General features: G+C 44.5%; 8 protein-coding genes across 8 annotated transcripts; 3 read left to right on the top strand and 5 right to left on the bottom strand.

The window, feature by feature from the left end:
- The first annotated feature begins 3,436 nt into the window (after positions 1-3,436).
- On the top strand, positions 3,437-5,162 carry FOIG_16233 (uncharacterized protein). The gene is made up of 2 exons (XM_031217667.1): positions 3,437-3,609; positions 3,677-5,162. The coding sequence occupies exons 1-2, from the start codon at positions 3,481-3,483 to the stop codon at positions 4,832-4,834; spliced, it is 1,287 nt and encodes a 428-aa protein (XP_031052639.1). The 5' UTR covers positions 3,437-3,480; the 3' UTR covers positions 4,835-5,162.
- A 153-nt stretch (positions 5,163-5,315) lies between these two features.
- Positions 5,316-6,276, bottom strand: FOIG_16232 (uncharacterized protein; the record flags this gene model as incomplete). The annotated part of the gene is made up of 3 exons (XM_031217666.1): positions 5,316-5,847; positions 5,903-5,978; positions 6,039-6,276. 3 exons carry the CDS (start codon positions 6,274-6,276, stop codon positions 5,316-5,318), a joined length of 846 nt encoding a protein of 281 aa, XP_031052638.1.
- A 557-nt stretch (positions 6,277-6,833) lies between these two features.
- Positions 6,834-8,615, top strand: FOIG_16231 (uncharacterized protein; the record flags this gene model as incomplete). Its single annotated transcript, XM_031217665.1, has 1 exon — positions 6,834-8,615. The coding sequence occupies one exon, from the start codon at positions 6,834-6,836 to the stop codon at positions 8,613-8,615; it is 1,782 nt and encodes a 593-aa protein (XP_031052637.1).
- A 303-nt stretch (positions 8,616-8,918) lies between these two features.
- FOIG_16230 (uncharacterized protein) lies at positions 8,919-9,951 on the bottom strand (the record flags this gene model as incomplete). The annotated part of the gene is made up of 3 exons (XM_031217664.1): positions 8,919-9,513; positions 9,563-9,792; positions 9,847-9,951. The coding sequence occupies 3 exons, from the start codon at positions 9,949-9,951 to the stop codon at positions 8,919-8,921; spliced, it is 930 nt and encodes a 309-aa protein (XP_031052636.1).
- A 1,238-nt stretch (positions 9,952-11,189) lies between these two features.
- FOIG_16229 (uncharacterized protein) lies at positions 11,190-15,445 on the top strand. Its single transcript, XM_031217663.1, has 9 exons — positions 11,190-11,289; positions 11,377-12,040; positions 12,091-12,936; positions 12,997-13,520; positions 13,571-13,856; positions 13,913-14,057; positions 14,107-14,220; positions 14,268-14,392; positions 14,445-15,445. The coding sequence occupies exons 2-9, from the start codon at positions 11,451-11,453 to the stop codon at positions 15,211-15,213; spliced, it is 3,399 nt and encodes a 1,132-aa protein (XP_031052635.1). The 5' UTR covers positions 11,190-11,289; positions 11,377-11,450; the 3' UTR covers positions 15,214-15,445.
- Positions 15,446-15,601: 156 nt separating this feature from the next.
- Positions 15,602-16,813, bottom strand: FOIG_16228 (uncharacterized protein). Its single transcript, XM_031217662.1, has one exon. It carries the CDS (start codon positions 16,704-16,706, stop codon positions 15,879-15,881), a length of 828 nt encoding a protein of 275 aa, XP_031052634.1. The 5' UTR covers positions 16,707-16,813; the 3' UTR covers positions 15,602-15,878.
- A 973-nt stretch (positions 16,814-17,786) lies between these two features.
- FOIG_16227 (uncharacterized protein) lies at positions 17,787-19,301 on the bottom strand (the record flags this gene model as incomplete). The annotated part of the gene is made up of 1 exon (XM_031217661.1): positions 17,787-19,301. The coding sequence occupies one exon, from the start codon at positions 19,299-19,301 to the stop codon at positions 17,787-17,789; it is 1,515 nt and encodes a 504-aa protein (XP_031052633.1).
- A 733-nt stretch (positions 19,302-20,034) lies between these two features.
- Positions 20,035-21,317, bottom strand: FOIG_16226 (uncharacterized protein; the record flags this gene model as incomplete). Its single annotated transcript, XM_031217660.1, has 2 exons — positions 20,035-21,171; positions 21,234-21,317. The coding sequence occupies 2 exons, from the start codon at positions 21,315-21,317 to the stop codon at positions 20,035-20,037; spliced, it is 1,221 nt and encodes a 406-aa protein (XP_031052632.1).
- Between the last annotated feature and the right edge of the window lie 140 nt (positions 21,318-21,457).

Here is a 21,457-nt window from a genome sequence, read left to right as displayed (position 1 = left end):
CAGGCTCTATTGACAAGACGTAGCTCCAGGAGCTACGTTCAGGAGCTATCAGGCGGTCGGTCAGGATCTTCTGCGATAACGTATCGCCACGTGACTGAGATCCACTTGGCCTGTCGGTCTAGGGTAACCTAGTCTGGTCTTGCGCTGTGACATATATACTAGTTTAAATCTCTTATTATATTAATATTATCTGCTTTATTAAGGTTATAATTTACTAAAAGAGAAATATATAATTCCTTTACTTAATCTATTTACTTATATATATATAATTTAATTCTTTATATTTAACCTTATATTATCTTCTTATTTATTAATAATATTAGAATTTAGCAGATTAAGATATTAAGATATATATTAATTAATTTAGCTTTTTTCTTTTAATTTAATAATATATATATTATCCTTCTTAGGCATAAGTAACTAGTTATAAGTATAGGTATTTTAACTAAGATAATTAATTTATAAGGATTAATAATTTTATATATTTTAATTTTATTAACTCTTAATTATTATAAATACTATAAAATAAAAAGAGGCACTTTAATTACAAAGAGCTACTATTAAGTAATAATAATTATATTATTAAATTCGCTAAAATTTACTTTATTTATATATAGCTCCTAATTAACTATTATCTTTTTATATCTTATTTAGTATTAGGCTACTTAACTGCTTAGTTATCTTACTAGGAGAATTAAATTACCTCCTTGCTATAGCTATAATAATATATAACTTATAAGTCCTTGCTAAAATATATAGCTAGGGCCTTTTGCTTTTAAAAGCTGTATTTCTAGTTAATTAGTATTATTATTAGATTTATTATTATTATTAAGCTAGTTATATATTTCCTTTAATATCTAATTTCTTAGTTTAAAGCTATTATAAAGCTTAATAAAGGGCCTTATTTGCTTTAACCTTTAGTATTACTAATACCTAATTATATTATATTCTAAAGGCAGTTTAATAGCTTTTTTAAAGGTATAGTTAATAAGAGAGATACTAGGGGGCTATTAATTAAACTATATCTTATAAGATTCCTTATATTTTATATATACTTAATATATAGGCTCTTAAAGGTAGTAATAAGTTAGGGTCAGGGTTATTTATAGTATTAAGGCTATAGTAGTAATAAAAGATATAAACCTACTTTATATATTTATAACTATAACCTCCTTTATAGTAAGATCTTATTCTTTCTTTATATTATTAAGCTTTATTACTATTTTAATATACTTCTTAGGGTATAGGCTTAAGTTTTTATTATAATCTTACTTATAATATTAAGAGTAGGTTTATAGCTTTTTAGGCATTAAGAGAAGTAATACCTTTTTAATTCCTTTAAATATATATAAATCTTATTATATATTTAATACTAGCTATAACTTTAAGGCTATATAATAATTATTAACCTTATAAGGCTTAAATAATAATAGTAATATCCTAGATTACTAGAGATATTAATATAAATAAAAATAGCTTATTAATAAGGGCTTATTTCCCTAGATTAATAGTATAAGGGTATAAATATAAGATATATTTATAGTCTTTAAGAAACTCCTAGTATATTAAGGGAGACTTTCTCTTATTTATTCTTATTATAAATTAATTATAATTAATACCTTATAAGATACCTAATTATAAACTTAGTTATATAAAGCTCCTAATAATATTTAAGTATATTAAGTAGGTCTTATTACTTATTTAAAAGCTTATATAGATTTTAATATAATTAGCTAGTTTATAATTACTAGCTTAATAATTTAAAAAGCCTTAAAGAAGTTAGCCTTAGAGCTTTTTAAATAAGACTTAAGTAAGAAATAAATACCTTCTATTTAAGATATAATAAATTAGTTTAAATATAAATATTTATTTATAAATACCTTAATAAACTTACCTTTATAAAGGTTTAGCTAGGTTAAGAGAAGGTAATTTACCTTCTTTAGATATAAATAAGTATACTAAAGTAGAAAGACCTTTAATTTCTTATTATATATAGCCTATAACTTTAAGGCTATAAGTATATATTAATTATTATAAAATTCCTTTTATACCTCTTATCTCTTTTTATTATCCTTGCCTTTTATAAAGCTACTTATATAAAAGGTTAAGATTACTTTATTAATATATTAAAAATAAAATATAACCTTTAATACTAAAAAGTAGAAAAGGAATATAATAGTATTTATATAAATAAGATATTAAATAGTTAATATAACTAAAAGATAAGGAATATTATTAATATTATATAAATCTTATAATACCTTAAGAGCCTAGATAAAATCCTTTTTTTCCTTATTACTAAGATATATAAATATAATATAAAAGGTACTCCTTATAATATTAATACTAATTATATTAAGGAGAGGCATTTTATACTTATTAGTTTTATAAGTATAATTAATTATAAGTATCTTAGGGTATAACCTAATAAATTAAAATAATTCTAAATAAGTAAATATAACTAATTATAATTAAGAGTTCTTTCTAATAAGATAATAACTTTAAAAGCCTTATAAATTAAAATATTAAAATAAAGTAATTATATAGCTTTATTTATTAATAAGGTCTTATTTTATTTAAGAAATATAATTTATAAGATCTAAGTTAATAAATAATACCTTTATATTTTATAGTAAATAAGTCTTAATTTAGTATTATTTAATACTAATAAGAGTAAGCTTTTTAATTATAAGGATATTTTTATTAAAAAGCTTTTAATAAGTTATATATATAATATTACTTCTAATAATAGGCTTATAATTATAATAAGAGTAAGAGGGATTAAGATAATATTAAAGACTTTATTTACTCTTATAGAGGCTCTCTTTTCTTATTATAGAGAACTTATACCTTATATATTAAGTAATATACTTCCTCTTCCTCTTAGAATTAGGAATTAATATATATTTACCTTTATTATAATTATAGCTAAAGTATATATATAGTCTTTTATTTATTATATATATTATATACCTTATTATAAAGGTATATCCTTAAGCCTTTACTTACTTATTAATATCTATAAGGAGGGCTTCTTATAATAAATATAATACCTCTAAGGGAAGAATATTATTAGGCTATTATTTTATTAATTTATTAATAATAAAAGAGACTACAGCTTAATATTACTTATTTAAATACTAATTATATAAATAAAATTAAATTATAAAGTAAAAAGTTAATAATTACTTTATTAGTAATATAAATATAATAGGAAGATAAATTAACTAATAGTCTCCTAGTTATGCAGATTTAATTAAATAAGCTTATATGGCCTTATCTGTATAACCGGTTATATGAAAAACATATGATACTAATTGCATAGCCGGTTATGCGGGTATGAGTCGCCGCCTCCCTTAAACACTTTGTCATCCAGCCGATGGACTTTAGTTAATCCATTGCCCTAGCGTGTGCCATCAAGCTTCTCCTGTCATGCTTGCAATAACTAAGGACAGTCTGCTGTCGGTCCTCGGTATTACGATGAACGAGACGCAAGAGACTGAACATATCCATTCTGCAGGATCACGCTGTCCATGCCGTCCTGTCCAACGTAGATCCCACAAGAAGTCCCGAAATGGCTGCCAAACTTGCAAGAAGCGAAGGATTAAGGTGAGTCTGAGTTGCTTTTCCGACCCTTAATACCATTGTCGTCCGTTAACAAGATTTCATGCCACAGTGTGACGAGAACAAACCGGTTTGCAAAAACTGCGCTCATCTCTCGTTCTCCTGCAGTTTTGATACTGCGAGCGACGCAGGAACAAAAACAGCAGTTGTTCCTATTCGCCCACGCCAGCGAGGCAGGCCCCTTGCCTCGGCACCAGATCCTGGTACTGGCACCCAAGCTCTAGTGCCAATTACTATGGACCGCCAGCTCTCATCGCCGAGCCAACAAAGCTTGTCATTGAATGTTGACGACCTTCGACTTTATCATCACTACATTACTGTGACATCACTAACTTTTGGAGATGATGCCATGTGGCATGACAAGATCCCACTTCTGGCTTTCGACAATCAATTCATCCTTCGCCTGATGCTTGCTGTTTCTGCTCTCCATTTAGCGCGGCTTCAAGCCCTGGAAGCGACCAAGTATGAGAAATTGGCCGAGCACCATCACTCCAAAGCTCTGTCTCATGTCACCAATCTTCTTCCTCAAATCAATCACCAAAATTGCTCCGCATTGTACATTGCCACTGTGCTCATTTGCAACTATGCCTTTGCAAAGCCACCTAAAAAAGGCCACCTTCTTGTTCCGTTTGATGGCACTGAAACCGCTTGGTGGAATCTCTTCCGCGGCGTTCGCTTTGTCATCGAGACTATGGGTTTGACAGCCATTTTCTCAGGTCCGATTGGCCCCTTTCCACCGAAAGCCTCCTCAGCCATACCACCGCCCGTGGGTAGAGCTGGATATATCGCTTGGGAAAAGCCTCTCGCCGACTTGAGAACGATGATTCACGACTCTCAAACCCCAAGGCTTCCAGATCTACTGGAACTTTATGAGGCTCTCGTATGCTGTTTTAGTGGTGTTTTTGGAACTGCTCATGAGCCTCAAAACGTTACGCATGGGAAAACGCATATCGTCATGCGGTGGGTATGGTTCTTGGAAGATGACTTTACAAAGCAGGTCGAGAAACTGAATCCTCAGGTTCTAGTTTTACTAGCTTACTTCTCAGTACTGGTTCAGACGCTGGAATGCTTTTGGTATATGAGAGGATGGGGTTGGCGTATTTTAGAAAGCATCACGGAGCAGCTTGACCCAGACTATACAGCATGGATTACCTGGCCACGGGATCAGTTGGAACTGGGTTGCCCAAATGGTTTATCTAGCTTGGACTGATATCCATTTGATCTTGGCGTTGATTCTATATGGGATGGTCAAGGTATCGGCCTGGTCAGTTTCCTTCTATATTTAGACCACTTTGTTTATTAGTAGCACCGACAGTTGGATCCCACGCAGCGTTGCAAAGGAGCTGAGCCTGTACTGATCTATCCCAGGATTCTCGGGACATCTCCATGTATTGAGGATATCGCACCATTGATCAGCTAGTCGCAGTCGTGGTCAAAAACGCTCGTGTCAGATCGTCAGGTAGAGACCCTGCAGCACATTCATTTTGCAATCTTCATTGCGCCTATAGCCCCATGCTGTGTATGGATATACTTCTCCAAGCCATATTTGTTGATGAAGTTGGCGAAGGAGTCCAATATCCTAGTCAAGGATGTGTAATTTGCAGACCGGTAAAGATTCAGGTCAAAAGATCAACAACAGCTCGCCGGGCCTTTAAACATGTTGTAAATTGAGCGAATAGGCAAACTCCATGCTATGTCATGCTATTGAATTGCCGCTTAAACCAAGCAATAGCCTGTTCTTCGGCTTCCTCTGCCTGTCGCGTCTCTTTCGAATCTGGCTTCGCCCTGCTTGCACGAATTGAAAACCCGTGCTTTGCTCCAGGGTAAATAACCACGTTTGTATCGACATCCTTGCTCTCCAAGATTGATTCAGCTTGCCGCACTTGCTTCATTCCCATCACGGGATCATCGTCGCAAATTGCAATAGAGAGAGGACGTGCGACGTTGCCTATGTCCTGGACGACATCGACGCTACTTGGATGGGCAGTGAAAAACGCATTTGCCAGTGCATGACCACTAGCTGTCTTCGTTTCCGCCGTGTCGTGGGTGAGTCTAACAGTGTGTAGCCCACCCCAGCAGAAGCCGGCAATTCCAACAGGAAGAGCTGCGTCTTTATGCCGCTGGACTTCTTTCAAGAACCCAGTCACCCTTGGCCAACAGACACTGAAGCGGTTGCGAATAAGAAATGGCACAAAGTCAAGCATAGTAGCAACAAGATAGTACCTAGTTAGTGATCAGCCAAGTAATTTATATTTTCGACCTTGGGGCGGGAGCTTACGGTTTGAGCAACCAAGATCCGGTCTCATCCCAAAGGTGCGCCATGTTGATCATCGTCCTGACTGGAGCCGCCTTGCCTGTTACCAACGGTGTAAGTTATCTTGCTTTTGCGTGCTTGGAACCAATGGCTGGCTCACCATTCATGAAGTCGGGCAGGTAGACCAGATAGTCTGCAGCTGAAGCATAATGATCCGCGAGAATCTGATTATTGACAAAGTCAACACCGAACGCGTCAGGAATTATGACAATGATAGCTTTCGGACTCTTGCCAGCAGGGGGTTCTGCAATATAGGTCCGAAGGCCATGAATGGTATCCCAACGACCAGTTGGAGTGCCTGGGTTGATATGACCAGAAAAGCACCGAGGGCATGACATGATGTCTCTATCTTTGAGGGATGTGTGACAAACCGCACTCTGAAGATGATTCGGGACTGAACAGTGGTCAATCTATTGAACACTGGATCAAGTGCATACTTTTATAGCCAGATATGTCGATGCAGCTGGATCAACTACCAGTACGTACCGGCAAGAGGTTCGTTGGTATTTCTTAATGCGCTGTAAGCATGAGGCCTCGAAAGGGTTTAGCTTAAGCGCAGTCGATTGAGCTAAGCCTGCAGATGACGCCCACGTCTGAAGCAGCCAATAGCATGACTGATCGCCGACAACCTTACCGCTTATCACGGCCTAGTAGTTAGTCCGACGTGAAGTGCGTAATTCCCGTTGGATCTCGTCACCCAGACCCCAGCATATCAATACGAGCCATTTGCGGCACGATTTACTGCCTGATACTAGCTAATGCTTCATTGAATTTCAGCTCCCAACAGAAAGAAGGCCATCATGACGTCTTGCATGGGTAGATAAGCGCGCCCAACTGATAGCAGCAGGCGTCTCAAGCTACCTCCTCCGCGGCCTCTTATCAGCAATGAGACATCATGGCGCAGAGGGAGCAGCAGCAATCGGTCTCAGACGGGACGCGCAGTCGCAAGGGATGTCTCACCTGCAGAATCCGCAAGAAGAAGTGTGATGAAGAGCTACCAGCATGCAGCGCTTGTCGGTCAAGAGACCTTGCATGCTACGGGTTCAACGTGCCGCCACCGTCTTGGATCACCAACAAGGCCTCATGGAAAGATGTCCTAGAGTCCAATGAAGCAAGAGCTCTACGAACTGTGGCGGAGCTGCGGTACAGGGTCTCGAGAAAGCTCGAGTCCAGAGACACTGCTTCTGCCGCGATTGGAATCTTGCCAGCTGACTCAGGGAGCAACAGCCATCAACAAAGGGCACGTCACTCCCCAAGAACTGGTCATATCTCATTGGATTCGTTCCATTGCGACATCTTTGCAACACCATCCATTATTCAGTTGACAAATGGTGCCAATATCTGGCAGCGGCAACCCGACACCATATGGTGGGACAGCAGGATGCAAAGTCTACGGCCCGGACCTGAAAATTCTTCTCGAGAAGAAACGAGATTGCTCATGCTGTTTCTCGATGTCATCCATCCAATCACGCATACATTCTACAAGTTGAATAGCAGCACCGAACGTAACTGGATGCTCAATCGGCTCATCAGCAAAGACGACTTGTTTAGCTCAGCTCTGAGTATCAGCGCCTGCTTCGAGCACTCGTTGACCCAGCGGGCTACCGTGAACGAGATTGGACTTTCGCCAAAAGTGAGCAGGCTACAGAGCCGGTCGATTTCGATACTTCGGGAAGAGGTCGAGCGCTTTTCTCTCATGAAGCCGTTGCCAGTGGAAGATTTCGTCTGGGCTGGGGTCCACCTTCTTGATGTCATCGCTCATTTGGAGACACTCGAGATCTTCAGTATGCTTCAGGGTCAATGGGAGGTCCATCACCAGGCTGCAAGGAAGGTCTTGAATCATATTGAGACTGCTGTTCCACTTGGGAATCGCAATTCAACATCAGTGATAGCAGACGTATTATTGAGCTTGCCTGAAGGTGATGTACGACGACGATCGCTGCAACTTTCCATCTTTAACTTTATTTGGATTGATGTGCTGGCTACATCTACTTTCGGTGCCGTGTCGTTCTGCCCTTGCGCCTTCGACTACCTGCCTCTTCTAGATTCTGGTGCAATCAGGTCGCAGGACTTTATGGGTTGCCAGAGCCAAGTCTTTGCCATTGTCTCCAGAATTGCAAGACTTGAGCAACTACAGCTGATGCACCAAGGTGAAATGAATCAGCAGTTTACAGGACCGGAATTTCAACGACAACACAGCGAACTAGAACAACAACTTGATTATGTCTGCCAGACTCTTCGAGAAGTTATTGAGGGCCTGGTCAGTGTAACTTCAGGTCTAGATCTCGACGCTGCAATGATTAGTCTCATCTGGGCTTATGGTGCCAGAGTCTTGTTGCAAGTTGTAATTGCTCCAATTATATCCGAGCAAAGTAGTATCGATCAGACCTTCGTCAACATCTGCCTCGAGAGGATTGAGGCTCTCCCTACGCGTCTTGTGATGCGGACAGCCTGGCCGTATACTATCACCGGATGTATGGCCATGAGCGAGTCCCAGCATCACCGGTTTCGTCAAATCATCAACCACGTGCTGCAAGAAGCGCAGGCCCCTGGCATAACATGGAAAGGTCTCATTGTCATGGAGGAGTGTTGGAGGCTTCGAAGAATGCACCATGATCATTGTTTTGGTTGGAGAGAAGCTATGAAAAGTCTTGGTGCTAGAGTGATTCTAACTTAGTAATGAAGGAATGAGGACATACTTGGTTAAAATTATGGATATGTTACTTCCATAGATTGCTAGCATGACCGCCCTTAAACCAGAGACAGCGTTGAACCCAGAATAGTATAGGGTGAAATCGCCCAGCGGCGCAGGTAACTAAAAAGATCACAATTCAGACAGTGATAAACCAATCTTGTCAACACCCAGGATGCATTTGATATTAGGCAAGTGAGGATAGATACTGAGTACAGAAGATTTATTCACCAAAGAGTGATGCCAGAGAGGACGCGATGCCACGGCCATACTCATATTGTATCCAGACTATTTCCAATACTGACTCATCAGTTCCTTGGTAGTCAGAGGCTTGATGCTGGGGAACTTCTCATTTAATGAGCCTTCCATTGGCACCTTGCCAAGCCCCTCAGCCATCCATCGCTGAAAGATCGATAGGAACGGCAACAGAACCTCTCTGGGAAACTTAGGGTAGTCCTTCTTATGTCCCGGCAGTTCAGTGATTTGAAAGCTCCGGAGCATCTCCAAGTCGTCGTACTTTACGTCAAACTTGACGCCTCTAGCATTCTCAGCCAGTCTAATAAGCTCATTATAGGTCAATGTATCGCCAATAATCCGAAGTTCTCGTGGCCATGTTGGAAGATCAAGAGCCGCGACGACAAATCGCGCAACATCAAAGGTGTATGTTAAAGTTATTGGCTCATTGCCCGTGCCAGGAATACCAGCAGCTGCATTGGGAATATCGACGACCAAGGTGCCATGGTCGTAATATGACTTTAGCGTAGAAGGGGAATAATAGTCCAGAAAGGTTCCATTATGGACAACGGCCCACTCTAAATGAGTATTTGACAAGTAATCCAGGGAGTCAAAGTAGGACTGAAGCGGCGGGAGGATTTTTGGACCACTGTGTTATCTGTTAGAGGATGTTGCGCTTTTTCATAGCGTTGGCTTACTCTTCAGGGTATGGAATGGCGAATGAACTAGGGATAAAGCGCTTGGTTGCCCTAGACGCATCAGCGGCTTTGATGAGGTTCATCTGGGAGATGGCAAGTGATTTGGCATTAATACCAAATGCACAAATGACTGTGTGCACTTTGTGTTCCTCCAGGAAGGCTGTCAAGGAGCCAACGTCACTGTAGTCAACTGTAAAATGGGGTAGGGCAAGTTCGGAATCATGAGGGTCCTAGGTAAGAAGGTTAATTACCACTCCAGAAGGTAGCTTGACTGCTAGAAATACTTGTCTAGTTAAAATAATGCCCTCATGCTTTGACTGTCCAGCAAGTACATCCGCCAGGGTCCTACCCACAACCCCAGTTCCTCCTGCGATGGCAACTTTAACCATGTTGTTTAGAAAAAATGTAAATATAGAAAGGATTATATTGGCATAAAGAAAAATAAAGGAAGAGCATTAAATTCCTATAGCTATCTATTAAGTGTGTATTTTATTTACCCTTTCAATCCGGAGATAAGCTTAAATCCCGGTTTGGCTTACACCGACCACGTAACAAATACGAAATTTGTTTAGCTACCTTAGTGCCTTCCAACCTATGTCTCGGCCCACTTAAACAAAAGCGAGACCGAGAGCAGGACCGAAGTCGAGCCAGCGTTAGACAACTACTTTCTATTAAGAATGCCCTACCCTCCATGGGCTAAAGCAAGAGACCGTCACAATGTTAACTCAAAACTCATGTCAAACTCAATTGCATGGTTCTGCTGCCCAAAAAGCTATGTGCAATTTCGCAGGTATTATAAACGGCCGTTCCCTCCGTCAGCAAGGCATTGTATTTCTATCAACAATAGAAACACATGTCTGTCATCTAAGTAGAATCGCATTCGCAGCAATTAACCAGAGCGAGGAATCTCATCTAGGTTCTTGCAGGACCTCTGACCGGGTGTGAGAATTGTCTTCGCCAAAGCCCCAGCGCCATACACGCATTGGTGCAATTTTGATCATATCTAGGGTAGCAGGCACAGAGGGAAACAGCCAACAGATTTCCACCAAACATGATGAACTTCATCAACGCCAAGTCCGAAGCGAAGACATAGCCAGCTGGTTGAGATGCAACGTGCCATAGGCTTTGATAATTAGGATGGCAAGGTTTGGGATACCTTTGCTGGAGACGGGACCAGAAAGGGGCCTAATTCCAGGGACGCTCTGACATGACCCGATGACATTGGATGTTTGAGGCGATGAAAATGGGTTAATTGCCTTTAATGGCAAGATCTGCAAGGGCACTGTTACATTCTACTTCGAACCGAAATTAGGGCTGACATGCCGGCTCGGGTACATCCGTGTCTCCACTTTGAATGCCAGCGTCCGAGAGGCATAAATGACTAGAGCCAATCACGACAGAGTAATACTGGGCAAATTAGCCCGTGAGAAAGATAGTGCCTAAAAAGCGCCCGCAGAGATCTCAACGCTACTACGACCATGGCTTCTATTATCCGCGCCCATAGACCCGTAGTAAGCAGTCTTATCTCGTCTTTCCACAAGTTCCCGGTGGGTGTACATATACGGAAAGCAAGGACGGATTAGACGGCCACTTCCAGTATAGTCGCGTCTCAATGAACAGAAGACCTGGAAGTTTGACTCAGCCTTAACTCAGGGCAAATGCAACCTTCCTTAGTAGGTATATCGGAGTGACCAAAACGGGTTGCTACGAACAGAACACTAATAGTAGTGAGTAACGGTTCCTAATTTCCGATGATAGAGAAAATCTAGTTAATAAAGGTTAAATATAAGCATACGGAACTCACCATTTTGCAGGACTATTGCAGAACCAGGTCACTCATTTCACTCATTTCACTCTTTTTTACTCCTCTTCAGGGACAGCCAGCAACATGTGGCTCATTTCTTTACTCTTGGCGATATCTCTCGCCGCTCACGCCCAAGCCAGGGCAGTCTTTGCACACTTCATGATTGGCAATACCGAACACTACACCAATGCTGACTTTGTCAATGATATCACAAAAGCCCAAGAAGCTCATATCGATGGCTTTGTTTTAAACATTGCATACGATGACGCAACCAACGATCGCTCTATCCCCATGGCTTTCGATGCAGCCGGCAGCTTGGGCTTCAAACTTCTATTCTCTTTCGACTATGCCGGCAACGGAGACTGGCCCATGGACGAGGTCATTAGTCTCATCAACAAGTACAGCTCGCATTCTGCTCACTTCAAGCGCGGTTCTCAGCCATTGGTGTCCACATTTGAGGGCTTCAATAGGGCTAAGGACTGGAGTACAATCAAGGACAAGACCAACTGCTATTTCATGCCTAGCTGGTCTTCTGTTGGAGCCAAGAGAGCTGTCAGGACAGGCGAGACTAACGGTCTCTTTAGCTGGGCTGCTTGGCCCGAGGGTCCGAACACGATTGACATGGAGGTTGATGCATCCTACCTCATTTTCTTAAACGGGTCATCCTACATGATGTAAGTCATTCAGATGAGAGTCTGAGCTTCGCTAACAGTTGCATAACCAGGCCAATTTCTCCTTGGTTCTACACCAATCTGCCCGGCTACAATAAGAACTGGCTCTGGCGCGGAGATTCACTGTGGCATGACCGCTGGAATCTGGCTTTTACCCTTGTCTCACAAGACCAGTGGCCAGGCCAACCAGAGTATCTACAGATCATCTCGTGGAACGACTACGGAGAATCTCATTACGTCGGTCCTCTGAACGACAAAGCTTACGTCGCATTTGAAATTGGCGAGGCTCCTTACAACTACGTCAAGGGCATGCCTCATGATGGCTGGAGAAAGCTGCTTCCCTACGCAATCGACACTTTCAAGAACGGAATCGCCACCATCAACCAAGAGGTCCTTGTAGCTTGGTACCGACTCACTCCAGCATCGGCATGCGCAACTGGTGGAACCACGGGAAACACGGCGGCTCAGCTGCAGCCTGAGATGCCACCCGGAGAACTGTCGCAGGACAAGATCTTTTTCTCGGCATTGCTCACCTCTTTACTCACTCCACGAGTCACCATCGACGGTCAGAGGCGCGTCGTGAACTGGGATGATGCTCCTTACGGTTATGTGGGTATGTTCCACGGCAGCTTTGCATATGAAGGTCGCGTTGGCAAAGTTCTCATCGAGCTCGTTGACGCTTCGGGTGCCGTTGTTGCTACACTCAATGGTGCTGATCTTACCAAAACCTGTGAAAAGGGCATCACCAACTGGAACCCGTGGGTAGGAAGCACCACGACTACGAGATCCGTTTCTGCAGCACCAGCACTGTCTTTGTCGAAGCAGCAGTGTATGAAGGGAACTGGGCGAGACGGTTTTGCAGAGCTCTGCGAATTCACATGCTCCTTTGGCTACTGTCCGTAAGTAAGAGCGCAGACCACCAAAACAGATCATGGCAGCTAATCAGATTCACTCAACAGTCCAGGCCCGTGTACCTGTACCAAGCTAGGCAAGGCTCTGGACACGCCGGAACCTAAGAACGTCGATGGCTATCCCCTAGCGGGATCAGATTGCACATACAAGGGTCTTTGCTCGTATGCTTGTAACTACGGCCACTGCCCATCCAAGTATTGCACAACTGCCCCCTCAGCTAAGGATAAGTGTGTCATTCCACCCGAGGAAGCGGACCCTGAGGACTCGGCCGATGCCTGCACAGCGGGAACTGGAACAGGTAACTTTGAGGGACTCTGCGGTTTCTCTTGCGGACGCGGCTATTGTCCCCAGCCCCAGTGCAAGTGCACAGGACGTGGCCCAGCCATTACACCTCCACCTGCGACTTCTGCAGGAGGATACCCAGCAAATGGTCTTTTGGGCGAATATACTGGACTCTGCAACTTCGCTTGCGCCCGAGACTACTGCCCGTCCGGTGCTTGTTCCAAGGCCAACCCCTATGGTGCTCTCTTCAAGGAGGAGCTTCGAACGTGCGATTCTTCTGATGAGAAGAGTGAGTTTCCTTCCCCGTTGTGACTAGATGGGAAATAACACTTAGTCTAGGCGCCTGGAACTGCCCCAACCTCAACTGCTTCCAAGCCAGTAAAATTGAGGACGGTGTCAAGAAACGCTGGGATTCTGTCGGTGCCGGAGAGTTCTTCAACTACACCGCAGAATGGTTCTATTACCAGAACGAGGTGGCCATCGGTGGCAATACGATGTTCTACGGAACGCCTTTCCAGGATCAATACATTCGCTCCATTGCCTACTTCTACGGCGGTCGTGACGCGAACGGGGGAAACAGGGCAGCCGACAACTACGACTGCGACATCATTGGAGCCAACGCATGGTATGTACTTGTAAATTGCCGTCTCGTTATAGCAACTGATCACGATAAACATTTAGTACGAACCCCTTTAAGTGCGGCACGACGCAATACCCTGGCATGGATCTGGTCTTTGCCTCGTTCTCCAACTTGCACAACTTCATTACCAACATGTATCTTTCAATTGATGGTATTTCCGCCAGCGCGGCAGCGAACGCAGACTCGGTCAGTCAACTGCATCGCTATTTGACTTGCGCACTAACCACTCAAGCAGATTGCTTCCACTTTCGGCGATTCCAAGCTGGACGAGGGTCTGAAGTTCCTGCAGGAGTTTTCGGAGTACTTCGGTCTTAGCATGCAGTTTGCGGGTGGTTCGTTCTGGAGCAAGGTAAGAGAGAGGATTGGGTCTAATTCCAACGTGCTAACTGTAATCAGATGATCACAGATCCTGAGGTGTTCAAGGCATTTGGAGATGTCGTTTCAAGGGTTGAACAACTATCCGGCACCGTGGAGACCTTCACATCCCTCTACAGCACTATATCTGAGGCACAGACTGAAGAGTACGTCACAAGATCTCCCTTCTAACATGATATCACACTCACAGATTCACAGGGCTATGAATGCGATGGAGATTGCCAAAGAAGTCAGCAAAGCAGGCGATGAATTTTCCAAGCAGGCTCGCCAGACGCTTGACAAGTTCCTCAAGCAGATCTTTGACGGAAGCTACCTATCAACAAGACGCCTCTACCCCATGATTGCCGACGGAACTTGGCTCGACGCTCCCAAGGTTTCCATCTTTGACTTCCACAAGTCCATCGAACCCATCATGAACGCCATGCTCATCAACAAGGCCTGGACCACTGGCGCCAACGGCAATGCCATGGTCATTCTCGCCAAGGAGGGTCACGTGACCTACCCCCAGCCTCGACGTGGCAACGCTGCTCTCATGAGCAATGACGATGGTGAGGCCACGCAATACTTCTATACGAGTGAGACAGGTGAGGAATGGACACTGTGGATAGCCCAAGTCGACGTCTGCACGCAGAACCGCTGTGATCGTAGATTCAAGGCCCCCAAGGGTCTCGATGAGATCAGAGAGGAGAACGACTATGGCGTTACTGTCAGAAACATGATTCTGTCGCCTTTCTTCAACTGGAGGAGGCAAGGTAACCAGAACTACCATCCGACGAAGCTTGATCCATATGCCAAGAATGGCGACAAATCGGCCACGTCGCAGGTTCCGTTCTCAGTTGGCCTCGACCATCCTGGTGCTATCCCCATTCCGGTCTGCGATATCGAGACGGCCTGGCAGAACATTGCCAAGTGGTGGAGGAACCCCAGCGAAGCTCCCTGCGATTACTATCCATGCTGCAGTTACTAGTCTTGAACGCAGGATTAGCAAAGGCTAGGTATCTTGCTCGGAACGGAGCGGAAGATGGCTTTGGGGATATGTTGCATCGACTTGGCGAGACCGAGCCTTGTCACATTTCTTTGGTGTATTTAGAAATTTTCGATAGTCAGTATCTTCATCACGATGGGCACCATTCTTTGGCTCATGGTTCTCTTCTGTATTAACTATATAATCCTTGTCAAGCCTTGACTTTTATTATCACCAATTGGGAGGGTCTTGAACCATTTGTATCTTCCCAACATGTCAGACCTGCTAAGTTAAACGGCATTATGAGTAAACTTTCTATGTAAAATACAACAGTAGCAATGATATATCTTTTTTTAGCAGCCAAACGTGCCACTTCTGCTCATGATTAAGGCTGGGAAATCTTTCACTCCGTGACGTTTGATGATATATTATTGTACCTTCTGTCTGCAAGCTAACCCTACGGGAATACGGGAATCGCCGTCCGCCGGATATTCCAGCTCCGGCTGAACGACCAATTGTAATGGCGTGGAGCTTCCGGGGCCGAATTACTACTTCGACTAAGCTACCGTACAGAAAATGCGGCCCCTATCGCTGCCATCACCTTCCATTCATGCCACAGTATAAAATACAATAATGTCTCCAAGGACTCTAGGTAGTTCCCAATAGTTTCAGATCACATTATCCTCATCAAACTCCCGGTCAGCGCGTGCAGTCGGGGCTTGTTCGTCCAAGTGCAACTCAGAGGCACGCATATCAATCTTCTTGATAACCGCGCCCAACACAACCTTGAGTAGCTCATCGTCCGACATGGATGTGCCATGACCACTCCAAGTCACCGTGTCGACAATATCCCGTGTCCCAGCCTCTTTGTGCAGCTCGTCATCGAGATGCTGCAGTGTCCTCTGTCGCTCAAGGTTTGGCCCGCCCAGGCGGAATAATTGAACGCCAGCCTGGTGAATTGGTGCCTTAGCCTCATCAAGAGTCCTGGCAGCTTGGATCAGGGGCGTTTTGATGTCATCGTCGAATTGGCCGGCTGTCAGCACGACAATGTTGAGAGCAGCCTTCTCCTCCCCGGCCGTGAACTTGTCGCAGTACCACTTGAGCAGGCCGCCGAGCCTGGCGCCCATATTGCACTTGCCAGCCGGCTTGACGCTATCGAAGATGCTGCCGACCTGCTTTCCCTTGCTCGTCAAGAGCATGTTGCCGACGAAGCCACCAATGTGCGTGTAGCCCGACTTGCGGATGGACTGCAATCCAGGCAATTTGGCCAAGACGCCGCCTGGTCGGTGGTTGACAAAGTACAGATCGACTCCGTCTGGATCATGCTTAGCGCAGATGGGTGCAATGCGCTCTATCAGTGTCTTGATCTCGGACCAGTAGGGCTGCATGGCCTCTGAGTCGTCGACGAGAAACATGGTGTCGAAGCATCGTAGCTGCAGGAGTGTCTTCTCGAACTCGGTGACATCCATAGTTGTTTGAGACTCGGGGGCTGACATGGTGGTTGCTGCTCGTTGTTTGAGAATATTTTGCGAAGCTTAACCGTATTGAGAAACAGTCTTAATAGTAAGTTGAGGATTAATTAATAGAAAATCTTAGAAAAGACAGTAAAATGATATTAAGGCGGTGAAGACGTGAATGACGACTGAAGTGGAGAATGGACAGGGGTGTGCGGGACTGGGACTTTTACTGTGCAATAGGAAAACAGAGAAACCTCTTATGATATCACTTTTCGAGAGGAAGCAGAGCCTCAGCGGCCGGTGTGATTCATTTTCATATCAATTATATGACTGCTAAACATGTAACCTATCCGGTTTACACGCAGATGCGACCACCTACAAACTCGATGAAGAAAATGGAAGCACAGTGCCGATGAAGATTTTCCGAAAGCAAAAACTTCATAAAGACGGCTCGGTCAATCTACTGTCTGGAAAGGCTGCAAAGTGACAACCGGCTGCGTGGTTGGAAAGACGATCTGCTTAATGCCCCAGCAGGAATCCACCTGATACGAGGCAAGGATGCGCCAGCCGATACCAACCTCCCGAAAGATTGGGCTAAGGATATTGTCCCAGAGCGCTTGAGAAGCCTGGCCTCACAAACGGCTAATCGGTACAGTTATATCTTTAAGACTTATGTGTTGATTGATGTAGTGTTTATCTCGAAATTCGATAAACTGATAAACCATCTCAAGACCCTCTCGTTGTCAAGAAATTGAACCTGTCTGGCAGTCACCATTAGCTCATTCATTCCCCATTGCGCAGCGGGGTTATATTGTCCGCTGCCCAAACCATTCGCGGTATAAGACCGAAGCATAGTCAGAGCTAAGTGTAGCTTCCTACGAAAGCTCTATTAATCTTTAGGCTCCTTTCTCAAGACTTATTTTACATACTGTTAACAGGGCAAAAGATCAAGGAGGTCTTGACATGGGGCAGTTTAGGGTAGTTATTGCGAGTGTATTAAAGTATTGGTCCACCAACACCAACGGCCTTGTCTACATCGCTGGCCGCATGTCCTTTAAACATTTTAAGTGAGACTTCGACGACGTTGATCAAATGGTGCAACAACTTCTATGTCGAGGTTTATTCTGCCTTCTCCGTATTACCATTATTCTTTGAGATAATTGCATCAAGACCATTGGCAGGACCTTTCAATTCCCCATCCCCTATCTCCCCGTCCCATCCATGATTCACAAGATATGCAAGGAACCTCTCATCATTCTTGCTCAAATCCTCTCCAGTGACATTCGGGATAAAGAAGTATGTTACTAAAACTCCTGTTATGCCACAAATTGCAGCGATGATAAATGTCCAGCGCTTTCCCAGAGTCAGTTGAATGGGCTTGAAAGCCTGAGTTCCTACAGCTGCTCCAGTCTTGCCCAGCGCTGCGCTGATGCCGTAGCATGTTCCACGGACACTTGTGGCGTAGCTTTCGGACGAGAGCAGACCAAGCATATCTCCAGGACCAAGATTTCCAGAAGATTGCATGAGACCATAGAAAACAACAAACAGGGGGACAATCTTGGTGATTTTGTCGTATGCACAGCCAATGATCAGACCAAACACCAAATACCCCGCGAACCCTATCATCATGGTGTTTTTCCTGCCAACCCTGTCGCACATCCAAGCACCAACGACACCAGGTAGAGCAATGCAACCGAGTAAGAGCTGCCATTCCGCCGTGTGTAAAAGTGTGTTGCCGCCCTTGGGTACCACGGAGGCAAGTATGGTACCTGAGAAGACCCCATTTGGAAACGTAACAAAGTCGTACAGAAACCAAGCACCACAAGTGCCGATAAGAGTTTTCCAATAGTAGCGAATAACGAGGGCATAAGGAACCCTTCGTTTGATTGCACCCCGCCGGTAGAGCTTCGAGTTGAGCATACGTATGCGGAAGTAGAAGACAGTGAGCGGCAAGAAGATCCCGATTCCAAAACAGACACGCCACACAGTCGAGAGATTGTCAGTTCCCGCGGCTGAGAGAGCAACCATGAAAATAGACACCGCAAGCGGACCTCCAAAAGATAGCGGCAAGTTTGTGACAAGGATGAAGATCGGTCCTCGGTTGTTTAATGCTCGCTCATTGGCAGACTCAGAAGCGGATGTGCTACTCGCAGGATACTCGCCACCAGTTCCGAAGCCAACGACGCCTCGAGCTACCGTCAGCATCCAGAACATGCCATCGATGGTCGTGCCGTGTGCTGCCGTGGCTAGAATACCGCCAATGACAATGCACGTTGTGGTTAGCACAATGGCTGTCTTTCGTCCTAGATAGTCGCACGTGAGGCCGATGGCAATTTGGCCGAGAATCTCGCCAACGAGGAGAGCGTTGGATACCCGAGTACTGACGGACGAAGTGTACTGCTCAGGATATTCCTTCTTGAAGAGCACATTCGACATTGTCATCAAGTTGTTCTGATAGCCATCCGAGATAAGTGCAGCTCCTGCACAAAGAATTGTAAAGAGGTCTGATATTCTTTGGCGACGACGCATGACATCTTGCGTTAAGCCTTCAACGCTGATGGAAGCATTGGCGGTCTTGCTTTCATGTTGAGCGTCTTTCGTGCTCCCAATTACGTCCGGTTGAGTGTCAGACATGATGAGAGATCGTGGTGCAGGGAATTTGCAGAAATTAAAGAGACTTTGAATGCGAAGCTGTTGACCTTATACTTGGTAGATCCTTTCTCGTGTAAGACAAGACATTTGCCGATTTCCCGTTTGCAGTCCCAATTGGGTAAGTCACCAGAAGCGCTAGTCTTGTTATCTACTTCCGACATCCGAGTTGGCCTATTACAGTTATTATGCCAGCCATGTGACTTGCGATATCCACAATATGGATATCACGGCTTGTTTATCGCAAGATGTTTGAACTTTTTGAGTTGTGAGAAGCCCAGTTTTCATATTACAAAGGGTCGCCATTTGGTAGGGCAATATGTCTAAATCACCTTTGATATGCTGGTATACTCTGTTTAGCCAAATTGAGACTACGTCAGCTTCTAGTGTTAGTCCAAGGTTTCTACCAGCCAATCAGTATAAATAAATGCTGCATGTGAAGCAGATATTCACCCGCTTGTAGCCAGAAAAAGGTTACTAGTTGCGAATAAAAGCAATACAAACTCGGGAGCTTTCAGTATCATGCTGAGATTCCTCCTTAGGCCATTACAATCTCGGTGAGCTGGGCGCTAAGGTCAAGATATTAGCGGTTCTGGAAACTAGCCGACGTAAATACAACTAATAAGAACAGCGAGGAGTGGACAAGGGGTTTAAGATTCTTGTTAGGCCAGAAGATATCACCTTTTATGCTGAGGAAGAGCTCCTATAGAGTCTAAAGCTATGATTCGAATTGCTCAAATATGTCCAATGGAAAGGCAGCCGCCATTGCTTCGAACGCTGCAACGTTTGGGTGCAAGTGGTCCCCAGAGTCAAACTCTTCCTTCAGTCGACTACCATCTTTAGCAGATCGCAGGACATTGTCAAAGTCTACCACGGCGTCAAATACGCCAGACTTCCGAATCCAATCGTTCACGTCCTGGCGCGCCCTTTCACGCATTTCGCAGGTTCCGTAAGGCTCGTTACCACCCATTGGCCCAATAGTGGCACCCAAGACATGCAAACCGTGCGCATGGCAGCGTGAGACAATCTGGCGATAGGCCTTCTTGAGAGCTTTTGTGACCTGTTGCAAGGATGCGGTGTCAGAATCTGCCGTGCCAAGGTCGTTCACCCCATGGAAGACTAGGATGTAGCGTCGACCTGGCTGAGCGACAGCGTCGCGATCTAGGCGACTCAAAAGACTTGGTCCTTTGCCATCTTGTAGAACCCTCCCACCACCCACGGCCTGGTTGATGATGGCGATATTCTGCGCGAATGGGTGCTGCTGCATGCGGTCAAACAGAAGGTCTGGCCAGCGGTTGTTTGCGTTATCTGTGCTACAGCGCCCGTCGGTTATGCTGTCGCCCAGGAGAACAAGGGTTCCGTGATGAGCAGCATCTTGACATATTTCGACTCCAGAGAGGAAATACCAGTGCGTCAACGACCGTAAGTCAGACCCGGAGAGCTCAGATGCCATCGACTGGTCGCCATGACAAAGCCAGGAATCTGTGCGACTGCCAGGGTGGGAGGTGATCTGTTGAGAATGATGGCCTTTCTGGAGAAAGATGCTGATTGACAGAACCTGCCCTGCTTTGATTGGGAATTTGAGACAGTCTGATACTACGTGGGAGCCGCCAGGCACTGAGATCGTTTGTTCGCCATCTAAAAGAACCTGCTGCGCTGTCCCTTTCAAGATCGACGCAGAGCCACAACAACCAAGAGAGTAGTGTGACCGAGGAACAGCAATCACAGCTCTCGAGATGTGCAATGTCTCCAATCCAAACAGGTTCGACAAGCGAATCCGGATAGAGTCCCCGCCTGCCGTCACTCTCAAAGTCTGTCGGATTGTGGTGTTCCGAAAAGCAACCCCATGCTGCGTCTAGTGAAGCATTTGTGGTGAATGAAGGCTTTATTAAAAGGAACGGAACCTGGATGACCTACCAATGGATAGGATGGCATATCCGCCTCCTCAGTAGGCTGAGGTGTTGGTGCCCAGACTGTTACCCACTTGGAAAGAGACTTCATCATTGGGGGGGGGGGGTATTGACTTTTCTCTGTGCCAAAAAAAAAAAAATGCATACACTGGTAGCTCTTTAAAAAGGGACAAGCTACCTATGATGAAGCTTTGATTGCGAAGAAAGAAGGGCACGCCAGCGGTCAAACTG

Source organism: Fusarium odoratissimum (assembly GCF_000260195.1).
Source record: "Fusarium odoratissimum NRRL 54006 unplaced genomic scaffold supercont1.69, whole genome shotgun sequence".
Taxonomy (NCBI): Eukaryota; Fungi; Ascomycota; class Sordariomycetes; order Hypocreales; family Nectriaceae; genus Fusarium; species Fusarium odoratissimum.
The sequence above is the reverse complement of the archived record's forward strand: the minus strand, read 5'-3'. Positions and strand labels throughout refer to the sequence as shown.